The 15156-nt window shown below is 47.2% G+C and overlaps 1 protein-coding gene across 1 annotated transcript in view; it reads left to right on the top strand.

Annotated features, from left to right (window-relative positions):
- The window catches only part of ATRN (attractin), a 154614-nt gene that overhangs the window by 120389 nt on the left and 19069 nt on the right, over positions 1–15156 (top strand). Inside the window, exons 25-26 of the mRNA XM_083185472.1 lie at positions 13–74; positions 244–322. Of these exons, the coding sequence (XP_083041598.1) occupies positions 13–74; positions 244–322 (141 nt within the window). The remainder of the gene's footprint in view (positions 1–12; positions 75–243; positions 323–15156) is intronic.

The raw sequence follows: 15156 nt of genomic DNA, 5'->3' as shown, positions 1-15156 counted from the left end.
CTTCTCTTGCAGATCGCCTTTTCTCAGCACAGCAACTTTATGGACTTGGTACAGTTCTTTGTCACATTCTTCAGGTACGCAGAGCAAATTCCTGAGCATATGGCACAGGCACAGTGTCAGTGTTCATGGTCTCCATCACTCGAAGCCTTTTGCTGCCATCTTGTGGTGACTTATAAATACTAACACTGCCAGATATGATTTGACCTTCATATGTTACTCACATGTATATTCTGTATTTTGCAGCTGCTTCCTCTCTTTGCTTCTCGTTGCTGCCGTAGTTTGGAAAATTAAACAGAGCTGTTGGGCATCAAGGAGAAGAGAAGTGAGTTGCATATATATTTATATTTATTTATTATTATCATCATTATTAGTTTATTTTGTCATTATGGTTTAAAAAGAGTAAACACAGTTGTTTGGCAATAAATGGCTTCACCCAACCACTAACCATGAGGGAAAGAAAAGTTTGTGAGTTATCATTCATATATTCTCTGACAAATGGCCAGAAAATCACAAATTCTGCTAGGGTATGTAAACTTATGAGCACAGCTATAGATAGATAGATAGATAGATAGATAGATAGATAGATAGATAGATAGATAAATATCCCTGTGTACTGATGTGCTGTATAATAATGTGTATATACTATATCAGTACTGGCTGCTCTATCCCTGTGTACCGATGTGCTGTATAATGTGTATATACTATATCAGTACTGGCTGCTCTATTCCTGTGTACTGATGTGCTGTATAATAATGTGTATATACTATATCAGTACTGGCTGCTCTATCCCGGTGTACTGATGTGCTGTATAATGTGTATATACTATATCAGTACTGGCTGCTCTATCCCTGTGTACTGATGTGCTGTATAATAATGTGTATATACTATATCATTACTGGCCGCTCTATCCCTGTGTACTGATGTGCTGTATAATAATGTGTATATACTATATCAGTACTGGCCGCTCTATCCCTGTGTACTGATGTGCTGTATAATAATGTGTATATAGTATATCAGTACTGGCCGCTCTATCCCTGTGTACTGATGTGCTGTATAATAATGTGTATATAGTATATCAGTACTGGCCGCTCTATCCCTGTGTACTGATGTGCTGTATAATAATGTGTATATACTATATCAGTACTGGCCGCTCTATCCCTGTGTACTGATGTGCTGTATAATAATGTGTATATAGTATATCAGTACTGGCCGCTCTATCCCTGTGTACTGATGTGCTGTATAATAATGTGTATATAGTATATCAGTACTGGCCGCTCTATCCCTGTGTACTGATGTGCTGTATAATAATGTGTATATACTATATCAGTACTGGAAGCTCTATCCCTGTGTACTGATGTGCTGTATAATGTGTATATACTATATCAGTACTGGCTGCTCTATCCCTGTGTACTGATGTGCTGTATAATAATGTGTATATAGTATATCAGTACTGGCTGCTCTATCCCTGTGTACTAATGTGCTGTATAATAATGTGTATATACTATATCATTACTGGCCGCTCTATCCCTGTGTACTGATGTGCTTTATAGTAATGTGTATATACTATATCAGTACTGGTCGCTCTATCCCTGTGTACTGATGTGCTGTATGATAATGTGTATATACTATATCAGTACTGGCCGCTCTATCCCTGTGTACTGATGTGCTGTATAATAATGTGTATATACTATATCAGCACTGACTGCTCTATCCCTGTGTACTGATGTGCTGTATAATAATGTGTATATAGTATATCAGTACTGGCCGCTCTATCCCTGTGTACTGATGTGCTGTATAATAATGTGTATATACTATATCAGTACTGGCCGCTCTATCCCTGTGTACTGATGTGCTGTATAATAATGTGTATATACTATATCAGTACTGGCCGCTCTATCCCTGTGTACTGATGTGCTGTATAATAATGTGTATATACTATATCAGTACTGGCCGCTCTATCCCTGTGTACTGATGTGCTGTATAATAATGTGTATATACTATATCAGTACTGGCCGCTCTATCCCTGTGTACTGATGTGCTGTATAATAATGTGTATATACTATATCAGTACTGATGTGCTGTATAATGTGTATATACTATATCAGTACTGGCCGCTCTATCCCTGTGTACTGATGTGCTGTATAATGTGTATATACTATATCAGTACTGGCTGCTCTATCCCTGTGTACTGATGTGCTGTATAATAATGTGTATATACTATATCAGTACTGATGTGCTGTATAATGTGTATATACTATATCAGTACTGGCTGCTCTATCCCTGTGTACTGATGTGCTGTATAATAATGTGTATATACTATATCAGTACTGGCAGCTCTATCCCTGTGTACTGATGTGCTGTATAATGTGTATATACTATATCAGTACTGGCCGCTCTATCCCTGTGTACTGATGTGCTGTATAATGTGTATATACTATATCAGTACGGGCTGCTCTATCCCTGTGTACTGATGTGCTGTATAATAATGTGTATATACTATATCAGTACTGGCCGCTCTATCCCTGTGTACTGATGTGCTGTATAATAATGTGTATATACTATATCAGTACTGGCCGCTCTATCCCTGTGTACTGATGTGCTGTATGATAATGTGTATATACTATATCAGTACTGGCCGCTCTATCCCTGTGTACTGATGTGCTGTATAATAATGTGTATATACTATATCAGTACTGGCTGCTCTATCTCTGTGTACTGATGTGCTGTATAATGTGTATATACTATATCAGTACTGGCTGCTCTATCCCTGTGTACTGATGTGCTGTATAATAATGTGTATATACTATATCAGTACTGGCCGCTCTATCCCTGTGTACTGATGTGCTGTATAATAATGTGTATATTCTATATCAGTACTGGCTGCTCTATCCCTGTGTACTGATGTGCTGTATAATAATGTGTATATAATATATCAGTACTGGCTGCTCTATCCCTGTGTACTGATGTGCTGTATAATAATGTGTATATACTACTGTATATCAGTACTGGCTGCTCTATCCCTGTGTACTGATGTGCTGTATAATAATATGCATATACTATATCAGTACTGGCTGTTCTATCCCTGTGTACTGATGTGCTGTATAATAAGGTGTATATACTATATCAGTACTGGCTGCTCTATCCTTTGTACTGATGTGCTGTATAATGTGTATATACTATATCCGTACTGGCTGCTCTATACCTGTGTACTGATGTGCTGTATAATAATGTGTATATACTATATCAGTACTGGCTGCTCTATCTATACCTGTGTACTGATGTGCTGTATAATAATGTGTATATACTATATCAGTACTGATGTGCTGTATAATGTGTATATACTATATCAGTACTGGACGCTCTATCCCTGTGTACGGATGTGCTGTATAATAATGTGTATATACTATATCAGTACTGGCCGCTCTATCTGTGTACTGATGTGCTGTATAATAATGTGTGTATATACTATATCAGTACTGGCTGCTCTATCCCTGTGTACTGATGTGCTGTATAATGTGTATATACTATATCAGTGCTGATGTGCTGTGTAATAATGTGTATATATACTATATCAGTATATACATCCGTCCTTACAGATTTCCTGGTATTAAAACACCTTGCTGCGTGGATGAGTGCCAGGTCTTCTCCTGTATTCTGCCATTTTTGTTTCTGGCAGATGCATTGCAGTATCCATACACAGGACCGGAATCTTTTCCCAGTACAGCCATTAACCCCGGGAGCGCTTGCAGCATCCTGCCAGTTATCTGTGATACAAGTCTGTCTAGTATGCCGCGGCATCTGTCTATTCTGTGTGCTCCGTTCTTGCAAATATTAGAGGTTTCTTAATTAATGAAATTGGGTGTAATGGATACTGAGGTCCTAATTAACCAGAAATTGTCGACTTTATATTGGCCCAGAACGATCGTGTCAGGATGTGATGGAAGCTGGTGGTAACTGCGGCTGGGCATTGACCGTACGAGCACAGTTTGGGGTATGGTGTGAGCACTGTCCTGGGACGTATAAGCTTTTGCAGTGATTACAGAGGATAGCGGTTATGCTCTGTATAATTACATCGGGCTGTTCTGACCGCGTATGGTATTGCTTTCAGGCTGCAGTAAAGCTGCTATGTTTTCCCACAGCGCTGTGGCGATGTGCCACCTGTTCTCTGCTGTGACTGTGCATGTATATAGGCAATTACAGGACCCTTATCCCAGCCACTCATATGATGACCTGCTTCTCGCCGGGCTCCCCGGGGACTGTCCAGATCCAGAGAAGAGCCTTTTCCCTGCCCGTATTCACCTAATGTTAATCTTGTGTTTCTGCAGCAGTCGTTGTTGTGCTTACAGATATTATTGTGGGGTTCACGTGGTGTATGTGTGCTTTACATGCTCAGTAGCACTGATACAACAGGTGGCCAAGCTTTGCCCCTAGAGCTTACAATCCCTTTTGTATTGATCGTTGAAATATGTTGCCGCTAGCTGAAATTGCCCAGTAAAAACCCTCTGTATTATGCAGCATATAATAATACCCTTTGTAATCTCATTCCCTACGTATCATAGTGACAATGCTTATGGTAGGGGCCACACACCTTAATCTGGCCCTGACGAGGTAGTGTACAAATGATACTGTGGTGTTCTTGTGTCTCTCCCACGTCCAGTGTTGTATGTCTGCTATAACCTGCTGTGTGGTCACTGCCATTGCTGTGTGGTGTTCTGTTCACCGGCTATGCTGTGATTTCACAGTCCTAAACAGTGCCGCTTCTAGTGTGACACAGCCCTAAATGTGTGTGTGTGTGTGTGCGCGTATATACACACAAGGAAAATTTACTAAGAGTTCTAACAGCTTCCAGCAGGACCAGTCACTGCCCTGTGTAGGACCACAGCTTCCAGCAGGACCAGTCACTGCCCAGTATAGGATTCCAGCTTCCAGCAGGAACAGTCACTGCCCAGTATAGGACTCCAGCTTCCAGCAGGACCAGTTCCTTGCCCATTATAGGACTCGACTTCCTGCAGGACCAGTTCCTGTCCAGTAATAGACCCCAGCTTCCAGCAGGACCAGTCACTACCCAGTATAGGACCCCAGCTTCCAGCAGGACCAGTCACTGCCCAGTATAGGACCACAGCTTCCAGCAGGACCAGTCACTGCCCAGTATAGGACCACAGCTTCCAGCAGGACCAGTCTCTGCCCAGTAATAGACCCCAGCTTCCAGCAGGACCAGTCACTGCCCAGTGTAGGACCCCAGCTTCCAGCAGGACCAGTCTCTGCCCAGTATAGGACCCCAGCTTCCAGCAGGACCAGTCACTGCCCAGTATAGGACTCCAACTTCCAGCAGGACCAGTCACTGCCCAGTATAGGACTCCAGTTTCTAGCAGGACCAGTCACTGACCAGTATAGGACCCCAGCTTCCAGCAGGACCAGTTCTTGCCCAGCATAGTACCCCAGCTTCCAGCAGGACCAGTCACTGCCCAGTATAGGACCCAGCTTCCAGCAGGACCAGTCACTGCCCAGTATAGGACTCCAGCTTCTAGCAGGACCAGTTCTTGCCAGTATAGGACTCCAGCTTCCAGCAGGACCAGTTCTTGCCCAGTATAGGACTCCAGCTTCCAGCAGGACCAGTCACTGCCCAGTATAGGACCCCAGATTCCAGCAGGACCAGTCACTGCCCAGTATAGGCCTCCAGCTTCCAGCAGGACCATTTACTGCCCAGTATAGGACCCCAGCTTCCAGCAGGACCAGTCACTGCCCAGTATAGGACCCCAGATTCCAGCAGGACCAGTCACTGGCCCAGGATAGGACCCCAGCCTCCAGCAGGACCAGTCACTGCCCAGTATAGGACCCCAGCTTCCAGCAGGACCAGTCACTGCCCAGTATAGGACCCCAGCTTCCAGCAGGACTAGTCCCTGTTCAGCATACAGCTAGGGACATTGGTTTGGCCCACAGCATTGCTGTTACAGGTTGCGTCGGCTGCACTGATCTGTGAGTCTGAGTCCCGCCTCCTCTCTCTCTGCCGTGATGAATGATGTTGGGTGTTTTGCCGTACTTTGGTAATTATTAGGATTTATATGTGGTTGTCTTCCTATACAATGCCCTGTTGTGGGTGTCGTATAAAGTATCACATTCCATAATGTTTCCCTGTTTTCGGCTCTACAGCTCATCGTAATAAGAAACCTTCTTAATTGTGCCTCTTAATGACTTGCCGTGTCACGGGGACTTAATCAGCCAATAAATAATGCACAGTGTCTTAGTAACAGACTAGTTATAGACTCTGACTTGGGCCAGATCCGGGGTCTGGGGCAATAAAGCTGCCATGAATTATAGGATTGAGCGGTCCCCTAGCGCGCTTCAATCAATACCGCTCCCAATAAAATATCGGAGCGCTTCTGTCTTCGTAGTTCGGGGTTTTGTGTTTTCCTCTTTATTCTTTATAGATTTTGGATGCGACAAGGAGACGTTCAGTTTGTGTAGAAGGGCTGATTAGCGCCCGGCGTGTAATTTGTCACCTTGTTGTGTTGGTCACCCCTGTGATTTGTTCTTACATAGTGAGATTGAATAAAGACTGGGGGGGGGGGGGGGGGGGGGGGTTTACATAGTCCTGACCACCTAGGCCTGTAAGAAGTCTCCTGAGAGGTCGCTGACACAGGGAACCGATTAGTAGCATCTGGACCACCAGAGACGTTAGGTCTGTGTTTTATCATGTCAACATTTCATCGCAATGTCTTCAGTCCCATGTCGGCCCAGTGCGTATTGACATGAGAACTGTCTGCTTAACGCACCACACCTATTATGGACATTTTTAAGGTACATTAGACCAGGGCTCGAGCAGTACATTTATTTGTCTTCACCTCTTGCTTATTAAGGATGTTCTCCATTTTCCAAGTGAGTTCCAACCTGTTGTCAGTAAGGTCAATGGAATTCGTTTGTCTCCTGCTGTGATATATCCACTTGCATGATGTCACTGAGAACAGGGCTGCATGTGACAGGGGCAGTGACATGATGTGAGGAGGGGAATGGAGGCAGCAGGAAGCCACAGACTGAGAGTTATATAGTGGGAGGAGCAGGGTCCCCCAGCAGCACAGAGTATATCAGGAGATGAGTGATGTGTCAGTGAGAACAGGGCTGCATGTGACAGGGGCAGTGACATGATGTGAGGAGGGGAATGGAGGCAGCAGTAAGCCACAGACTGAGAGATATATAGTGGGAGGAGCAGGGTCCCCAGCAGCACAGAGTATATCAGGAGATGAGGGATGTGTCAGTGAGGACAGGGCTGCATGTGACAGGGGCAGTGACATGATGTGAGGAGGGGAATGGAGGCAGCAGGAAGCCACAGACTGAGAGTTATATAGTGGGAGGAGCAGGGTCCCCCCAGCAGCACAGAGTATATCAGGAGATGAGTGATGTGTCAGTGAGAACAGGGATGCATGTGACAGGGGCAGTGACATGATGTGAGGAGGGGAATGGAGGCAGCAGGAAGCCACAGACTGAGTGTTATATAGTGGGAGGGGCAGGATCCCCAGCAGCACAGAGTATATCAGGAGATGAGGGATGTGTCAGTGAGGACAGGGCTGCATGTGACAGGGGCAGTGACATGATGTGAGGAGGGGAATGGAGGCAGCAGGAAGCCACAGACTGAGAGTTATATAGTGGGAGGAGCAGGGTCCCCCCAGCAGCACAGAGTATATCAGGAGATGAGTGATGTGTCAGTGAGAACAGGGATGCATGTGACAGGGGCAGTGACATGATGTGAGGAGGGGAATGGAGGCAGCAGGAAGCCACAGACTGAGCGTTATATAGTGGGAGGGGCAGGATCCCCAGCAGCACAGAGTATATCAGGAGATGAGTGATGTGTCAGTGAGGACAGGGCTGCATGTGACAGGGGCAGTGACATGATGTGAGGAGGGGAATGGAGGCAGCAGGAAGCCACAGACTGAGAGATATATAGTGGGAGGAGCAGGGTCCCCAGCAGCACAGAATATATCAGGAGATGAGTGATGTGTCAGTGAGAACAGGGCTGCATGTGACAGGGGCAGTGACATGATGTGAGGAGAGGAATGGAGGCAGCAGGAAGCCACAGACTGAGCGTTATATAGTGGGAGGGGCAGGATCCCCAGCAGCACAGAGTATATCAGGAGATGAGTGATGTGTCAGTGAGGACAGGGCTGCATGTGACAGGGGCAGTGACATGATGTGAGGAGGGGAATGGAGGCAGCAGTAAGCCACAGACTGAGAGATATATAGTGGGAGGAGCAGGGTCCCCAGCAGCACAGAGTATATCAGGAGATGAGTGATGTGTCAGTGAGGACAGGGCTGCATGTGACAGGGACAGTGACATGATGTGAGGAGGGGAATGGAAGCAGCAGGAAGCCACAGACTGAGAGTTATATAGTGGGAGGAGCAGGATCCCCAGCAGCACAGAGTATATCAGGAGATGAGTGATGTGTCAGTGAGGACAGGGCTGCATGTGACAGGGGCAGTGACATGATGTGAGGAGGGGAATGGAGGCAGCAGGAAGCCACAGACTGAGAGATATATAGTGGGAGGAGCAGGGTCCCCAGCAGCACAGAGTATATCAGGAGATGAGTGATGTGTCAGTGAGAACAGGGCTGCATGTGACAGGGGCAGTGACATGATGTGAGGAGAGGAATGGAGGCAGCAGGAAGCCACAGACTGAGAGATATATAGTGGGAGGAGCAGGGTCCCCAGCAGCACAGAGTATATCAGGAGATGAGGGATGTGTCAGTGAGGACAGGGCTGCATGTGACAGGGGCAGTGACATGATGTGAGGAGGGGAATGGAGGCAGCAGGAAGCCACAGACTGAGAGTTATATAGTGGGAGGAGCAGGGTCCCCAGCAGCACAGAGTATATCAGGAGATGAGGGATGTGTCAGTGAGGACAGGGCTGCATGTGACATGGGGCAGTGACATGATGTGAGGAGGGGAATGGAAGCAGCAGGAAGCCACAGGCTGGGAATTGCTGCATTTTGGCCTTTGATATCTCCCCCACTAGGTGTAAATGGTAGGTATACATTATATAATCCTCCATGACTCCTTTTGAAGTGGATTGCAGTTTGAGCCTATACAAACGTGTGTATTATAAGCAGTGTATAGTAAAGTATGTAATCCAGTTTGATATGAGAGTCTGCCCACTATGGGCGCTGTTCTGCTGGGATCTGCAGTTGATGGATACACCTTAAAACAGTCATCTCCAACCTTAATTGAGCGTGAGCTACTAGAGACAAAAAAAATGCCCCGATATTATGCCACACATCGTATTGCCCCTGCACAACATGCCGCACAATGTAATACCCAACACATTATGCCACACACACCACAATGCCTATGATACTATGCTGCACACTGTAATGCCCCTGACGCATTATGCCACACATTGCAATGCCCCTCACACCTAATGCATACCTCCCAACTCTGCCAGCGGACAAAGGAATGCACGTGCCAACATTTTATGGGCACCGTTTTTTGTCACTGTGAGGGAAAGGCCAGTGCTGTGTGAACTACTGGCCATGCTCCCAGCCCCACTGCTTGCATGCCTGATAAGATGCATGCACAGTGTCTTATCCCCGCAGGACGTCCTAAAAAATCAGGATGTCCCACAAAAATTTATAAAGTTGGGTGGAATGCATAATGCCACACTGCAATGACCGACACATTATGCCACATCGCAATGCCCCCCACAGTAAGGCTTCTAATAAATTGTAAATTACCTGTTTGTTGCCAAGGGGTCAATGCTCCTTGCCAAGGGGTCAATGCTCCTTGCCAAGGGGTCAATGCTCCTTGCCAAGGGGTCAATGCTCCTTGCCAAGGGGTCAATGCTCCTTGCCAAGGGGTCAATGCTCCTTGCCAAGGGGTCAATGCTCCTTGCCAAGGGGTCAATGCTCCTTGCCAAAGGGTTTAATATCTGTTGCCAAGGGTTAACAGTGCTTGTTGCCAAGGGCTCATGGGCTGCCTACCTCTGCCGTCTTACCCCACACTCGAAGGAGACAGACGCTAGAAGTCCTATTTGACTTCTAGCGTTTGACAGGGAGCACAGGGCTGCAGTGTTACCAGGAAGTGCTGGGAGCACTTAGCGCTGTGGTTCCTGTCACACGCTAGAGGTCAAATATGATATCCAGTGTCTGTCCCCTACAAAGTGTGGGCAGGGGGAGCAGCAGGGGCTGCGAGGAGTGTGCGGCAACAGAGGTGGACGAGTGAGCGAGGGCAGGTGGGCAATAGTGGTCGAGCCACCCGGATTGCTCAGACGAGCTACTGATAGATTGCGAGCGACGAGTTAGCGACCCCCGCCTTACGACATCAGTCCACACTCAGGACAGAGTAGAATATATCGCGTTGTATTCGTTGTACAGTACATATTGGCCTGTCCCCTGGAGGTAAGTAAATGTTTGGAGAATAACATATTCCCGTAATAGTATTTCTGTAAGTTTCCCAGCAGCACAGTAGTCTAACAGGTGGTGGTGTCAAACCGGTATCTGGACTGACAGTGATAAGGTCGACAGGGTCCAAAGGTCGCCAGTCAAAATGTCGAGAGGGTCAAAAAGTCCATTGCACTTACACCCCACGGAAGGCAATGACTTGTACTATTTATTGCTGCTACAGGCTGTAACACATATACCTCGCATCAGTCACCAGTCAGGCACCAGCAAGCTTCCGTTATTAGCCAGGAGGGGGATGTGGGTCCGGGGCTGCAAATTGATGCTTTTTCTCTGCATACAATGAATGATAGGGACTGCAGACAGTGGAGGTAATGGGTGATCCTATCACTGACATACAGGCTGCTCACAGTAATGTCACCCCCTGTCCTCACACAGTGGAGGTAATGGGTGATCCTATCACTGACATACACTGATGTCACCACCTGTCCTCACACAGCACAGGTAATGGGTGATCCTATCACTGACATACACTGCTTACAGTAATGTCACCCCCTGTCCTCACACAGCGCAGGTAATGGGTGATCCTATCACTGACATACAGGCTGCTCAGTGATGTCACCCTCTGTCCTCACACAGCACAGGTAATGGGTGATCCTATCACTGACATACACTGCTCACAGTGATGTCACCACCTGCCCTCACACAGCACAGGTAATGGGTGATCCTATCACTGACATACACTGCTCACAGTGATGTCACCACCTGTCCTCACACAGCGCAGGTAATGGGTGATCCTATCACTGACATACACTGCTCACACTGATGTCACCACCTGTCCTCACACAGTGGAGGTAATGGGTGATCCTATCACTGACATACACTGCTCACACTGATGTCACCACCTGTCCTCACACAGCACAGGTAATGGGTGATCCTATCACTGACATACACTGCTCACAGTGATGTCACCACCTGCCCTCACACAGCACAGGTAATGGGTGATCCTATCACTGACATACACTGCTCACAGTGATGTCACCACCTGTCCTCACATAGCACAGGTAATGGGTGATCCTATCACTGACATACACTGCTCACAGTAATGTCACCCCCTGTCCTCACACAGTGGAGGTAATGGGTGATCCTATCACTGACATACACTGCTCACAGTGATGTCACCACCTGTCCTCACACAGCGCAGGTAATGGGTGATCCTATCACTGACATACACTGCTCACAGTGATGTCACCACCTGCCCTCACACAGCACAGGTAATGGGTGATCCTATCACTGACATACACTGCTCACAGTGATGTCACCACCTGTCCTCACACAGCGCAGGTAATGGGTGATCCTATCACTGACATACACTGCTCACAGTAATGTCACCCCCTGTCCTCACACAGTGGAGGTAATGGGTGATCCTATCACTGACATACACTGCTCACAGTAATGTCACCCCCTGTCCTCACACAGTGGAGGTAATGGGTGATCCTATCACTGACATACACTGCTCACAGTGATGTCACCACCTGTCCTCACACAACACAGGTAATGGGTGATCCTATCACTGACATACACTGCTCACAGTAATGTCACCCCCTGTCCTCACACAGTGCAGGTAATGGGTGATCCTATCACTGACATACACTGCTCACAGTAATGTCACCCCCTGTCCTCACACAGTGCAGGTAATGGGTGATCCTATCACTGACATACACTGCTCACAGTAATGTCACCCCCTGTCCTCACACAGTGCAGGTAATGGGTGATCCTATCACTGACATACAGGCTGCTCACAGTAATGTCACCACCTGTCCTCACACAGTGGAGGTAATGGGTGATCCTATCACTGACATACAGTACACTGCTCACAGTTATGTCACCCCCTGTCCTCACACAGCGGAGGTAATGGGTGATCCTATCACTGACATACACTGCTCACACTGATGTCACCCCCTGTCCTCACACAGTGCAGGTAATGGGTGATCCTATCACTGACATACACTGCTCACAGTGATGTCACCACCTGCCCTCACACAGCACAGGTAATGGGTGATCCTATCACTGACATACACTGCTCACAGTGATGTCACCACCTGCCCTCACACAGCGCAGGTAATGGGTGATCCTATCACTGACATACACTGCTCACAGTAATGTCACCCCCTGTCCTCACACAGTGGAGGTAATGGGTGATCCTATCACTGACATACAGGCTGCTCACAGTAATGTCACCACCTGTCATCACACAGTGGAGGTAATGGGTGATCCTATCACTGACATACACTGATGTCACCCTCTGTCCTCACACAGTGCAGGTAATGGGTGATCCTATCACTGACATACACTGCTCACAGTAATGTCACCACCTGCCCTCACACAGTGCAGGTAATGGGTGATCCTATCACTGACATACAGGCTGCTCACAGTAATGCCACCACCTGTCCTCACACAGCGCAGGTAATGGGTGATCCTATCACTGACATACACTGCTCACAGTAATGCCACCACCTGTCCTCACACAGCGCAGGTAATGGGTGATCCTATCACTGACATACACTGCTCACAGTGATGTCACCCCCTGTCCTCACACAGTGCAGGTAATGGGTGATCCTATCACTGACATACACTGCTCACAGTAATGTCACCCCCTGTCCTCACACAGTGCAGGTAATGGGTGATCCTATCACTGACATACACTGCTTACAGTAATGTCACCCCCTGTCCTCACACAGTGCAGGTAATGGGTGATCCTATCACTGACATACACTGCTCAGTGATGTCACCCTCTGTCCTCACACAGTGCAGGTAATGGGTGATCCTATCACTGACATACAGGCTGCTCAGTGATGTCACACTCTGTCCTCACACAGCGCAGGTAATGGGTGATCCTATCACTGACATACCACAGCAGAGGTAGGGGTGCACTGCCCATCTCCTTTGCATAGAATTAAATCTTCTCTTGATCTGTTTCCATCTAAGTATAGATTAGGATTTGGCTGTGAGTGGAACTCTGTGGGCTATGTAATTGTTAGTTCATTGCACAGAGGTAAGCAGTGCTGGTATTACAGATCTGATTCTGACCATGGCTCCACCCATGTGGAGTGTCAATCATTCTGGGTTTCCGCCCCCTGCCTGGATAAGTACACAGGTACATGGCTTAATGCTGGTTTGTATAGTTACAGCCCTGTGTAATGTGGAGGAGGGGCGCATAGTAGCGCTCCCGAATCTGTACAGAACCCCCTCCCCCATGTGCATGGCTGATCAGTTCACATTCCCAAATCTTCCCAAAGTCACATTCAAGTTGCTGCTGTAGCGAGAATCGCGGCCTCGTCGGTGGCTTCCAAATGCCGCTCTGTGCCCGGAGCAAAGTCAAGACATTTAGCAAGTTTAAAAGTAAAATGTCACTTGTGCTAAATTACCCGGTGGCCTAATCTATACAGCTGAAAACAAAGGGGGTTTATTTAGGATCACAGCGGCGGCTGCATCCCTGTGATCATCTGCGCTGGGTCCTAGTGCTGCTTGGCTGATCTCTATCTGTATGCAGCGTGCTTTCTAGTCCAGACATCCCTGCAAATGGGTCACACAATGTTCCCTTTCTAAATAGAATACACCTTTTCCAGTGCATTTAATGGGGTTCTGTGCTAGGGTAGTACTGGGGGGTGACGGCAAACTAAATCCGGGATGGGGGAACCTTCGGCCCTCCAGCTGTTGTTGAACTACACATCCCAGCATGCCCTGCAACAGTTGTAGCATGGCTACATTGAAAAATGGTAGCAGGGCATGCTGGGATGTATAGTTCCACAACAGCTGGAGGGCCGAATGTTCCCCATCCCTGAACTAAATGCATTACGTGGGGTGAAACTAGCCAAACCGTTTTGGGATAGTCCAGGGTCAATGTTTTGCTATTGCCTTAACACATGGAGTATGGGTTACTGTTATTTTATTTATTAACAGTTTCTTATATAGCGCACACATATTCCACAGCGCTGTACAGAGTATAGTTGAACACTCACATCAGTCCCTGCCCCAGTGGAGCTTACAATCTATATTCCCTACCACATGTACATGCACACAGACATTCTAGGGTTAATTTTGTTGGGAGCCAATCAGCCTACCAGTATATTTTTGGAATGTGGGAGGAAACCGGAGTACCCGGAGGAAACCCACGCAAGTAGGGGGAGAATATACAAACTCTGCACGGTTAGGGCCACGGTGGGAGTGGAACCCATGACCTCAGTGCTGTGAGGCAGTAATGCTAACCATTACACCATCCGTACTGCCCCGTATATATAACACATGGTGGGGATAGAACCCATGATCTCAGTGCTGTGAGGCAGTAATGTAACCATTACACCATCCGTACTGCCCCGTATATATAACACATGGTGGGGATAGAAACCATGATCTCAGTGCTGTGAGGCAGTAATGTAACCATTACACCATCCGTACTGCCCCGTGTATATATAACACATGGTGGGGATAGAACCCATGACCTCGGCGCTGTGAGGAAGTAATGCTATAACCATTACACCGTATATATAACACATGGTGGGGATAGAACCCAGGACCTCAGCGCTGTGAGGCAGTAATGCTAACCATTACACCATCCGTACTGCCCCGTATATATAACACATGGTGGGGATAGAACCCATGACTGTGAGTGCTGTGAGGCAGTAATGCTATAACCACTACACCATCTGTACTAGTACAGTCTTGTTGTGTAATAGCCACACCTTGTATATCCATATAAACAGTGATCCATTCT

This window comes from Crinia signifera, chromosome 1 (genome assembly GCF_055691185.1).
Source record: "Crinia signifera chromosome 1, ASM5569118v1, whole genome shotgun sequence".
Taxonomy (NCBI): domain Eukaryota; kingdom Metazoa; phylum Chordata; class Amphibia; order Anura; family Myobatrachidae; genus Crinia; species Crinia signifera.
This window is presented reverse-complemented; position numbering and strand designations above follow the sequence as displayed.